The following is a 1,292-nucleotide window of genomic DNA, read 5'->3' as shown; positions in this document are numbered from 1 at the left end:
CTGTCCATCAATAAAAGGGGGAAAAAAATACTTTGACGAGGGGTCAATGGTCTCGTCAATGGAACATTTGGTAACTTTTAAAATGCAATCTTTCCATCCAGAATCTTGCTGGCGTCCATTTTGGCGTCTCAAAACGTAACGGTACTACTCTTTGTCCGGCTCGCAAGCCCAAACGGTGTGTGTACGGCATGCCTGTTTCCGGTCTAGCTAGATCCTGTGTGGTGTTGTAGTTTTTCTAACCTTACTAGTTGTTGCAACAGCATGTGAAAAGAACTACAAAGTTTGCTAGGCCACAAACAACGTTAATCTCATGATAAAAGAATTGACGCTGTTAAAATGGGTTTGCGTTAAAACCGTTGAACTGACAGCACTAATATTTATATATATATACTGTATATACTAGCTGTACAATCACACCTCAGATAAAAACAGTCTGTAATGGCAGCAGCCTGCTCTATAGCTCAGTGATTTCTATTGAAGCAGGAAGCGTTAGGAGAGGATGGGCAGCAAGAGTTATTACGCCAGGACGGGTTGAGGGAGACTGGCAAACCTTGGCCGACTCTCTTCCTGTGACGTAAACGCCCCTGCACAGAGCAAAAACTGCCTTCACCAAGCCCAACACAAAGGCCTCCATAGGGTGGGAGCTCTGCAAATGGTGAAGAGTGGAGGAAGAAGGGCCGAGGAGGAGGAGGAGGAGGGGTATCCAGGGACGATAGGAAGCTATCATCCCAACCTGAATGAAAGAAGGTTTCTGCAGTTTGATGAAGTCACACCACGAGATAATGTGCGAGCATACACAGTAGATTTGGTGATAGAAAAAAAGGAGAGGGTGGATATCCGAATAAAAGGGTTACACTTTATAATAAGGGTACATGAATTATCGTGAATGAATTAATTCATGTAGTACTTCATGAACTATCAGTTCAAGGATTAATAATATTTCATGAATGACTTAAGGCAGGAACAATACGTTAATTAATGCATCAATTAAGGTATTTCAGTCATTATAAATTCTGATTTATTAATGATGTTTATGTCTTCTACATTGGTAAATCTGTAGTCAAAGTGACGGGCTAAACAATGGAATTGTAGTGTTATAATCATGAACTAAATGTTACTTCTTCGTACTTCATCATGTTTCAAATAAAGTGCTGACCTGGTCCATCTTTAAAGCTATAGTGTGTAGTTTCTGTCGCCCCCGTGAGGAATTCCTCAGTAATGACAACACCACTGTTGTTGCAGCCACATGACGCAAACCTTCCTCCTCCACACAGTTGCTAGTAGCCAAGGAG

The 1,292-nt window shown here is 41.7% G+C and overlaps 1 protein-coding gene across 6 annotated transcripts in view; it reads right to left on the bottom strand.

Moving 5' to 3' along the window:
• The window catches only part of spire1b (spire-type actin nucleation factor 1b), a 79,847-nt gene that overhangs the window by 10,292 nt on the left and 68,263 nt on the right, over positions 1–1,292 (bottom strand). For 4 of the 6 annotated variants that reach the window (XM_032517766.1, XM_032517768.1, XM_032517767.1 and 1 more), the window contains one exon: positions 551–733. The exons of the other annotated variants lie outside the window; for them this stretch is intronic. In XM_032517766.1, the coding sequence (XP_032373657.1) occupies positions 551–733 (183 nt within the window). The remainder of the gene's footprint in view (positions 1–550; positions 734–1,292) is intronic. 6 annotated transcript variants of the gene reach the window in all.

Source organism: Etheostoma spectabile, chromosome 6 (assembly GCF_008692095.1).
Source record: "Etheostoma spectabile isolate EspeVRDwgs_2016 chromosome 6, UIUC_Espe_1.0, whole genome shotgun sequence".
NCBI classification, from domain to species: Eukaryota; Metazoa; Chordata; class Actinopteri; order Perciformes; family Percidae; genus Etheostoma; species Etheostoma spectabile.
This window is presented reverse-complemented; position numbering and strand designations above follow the sequence as displayed.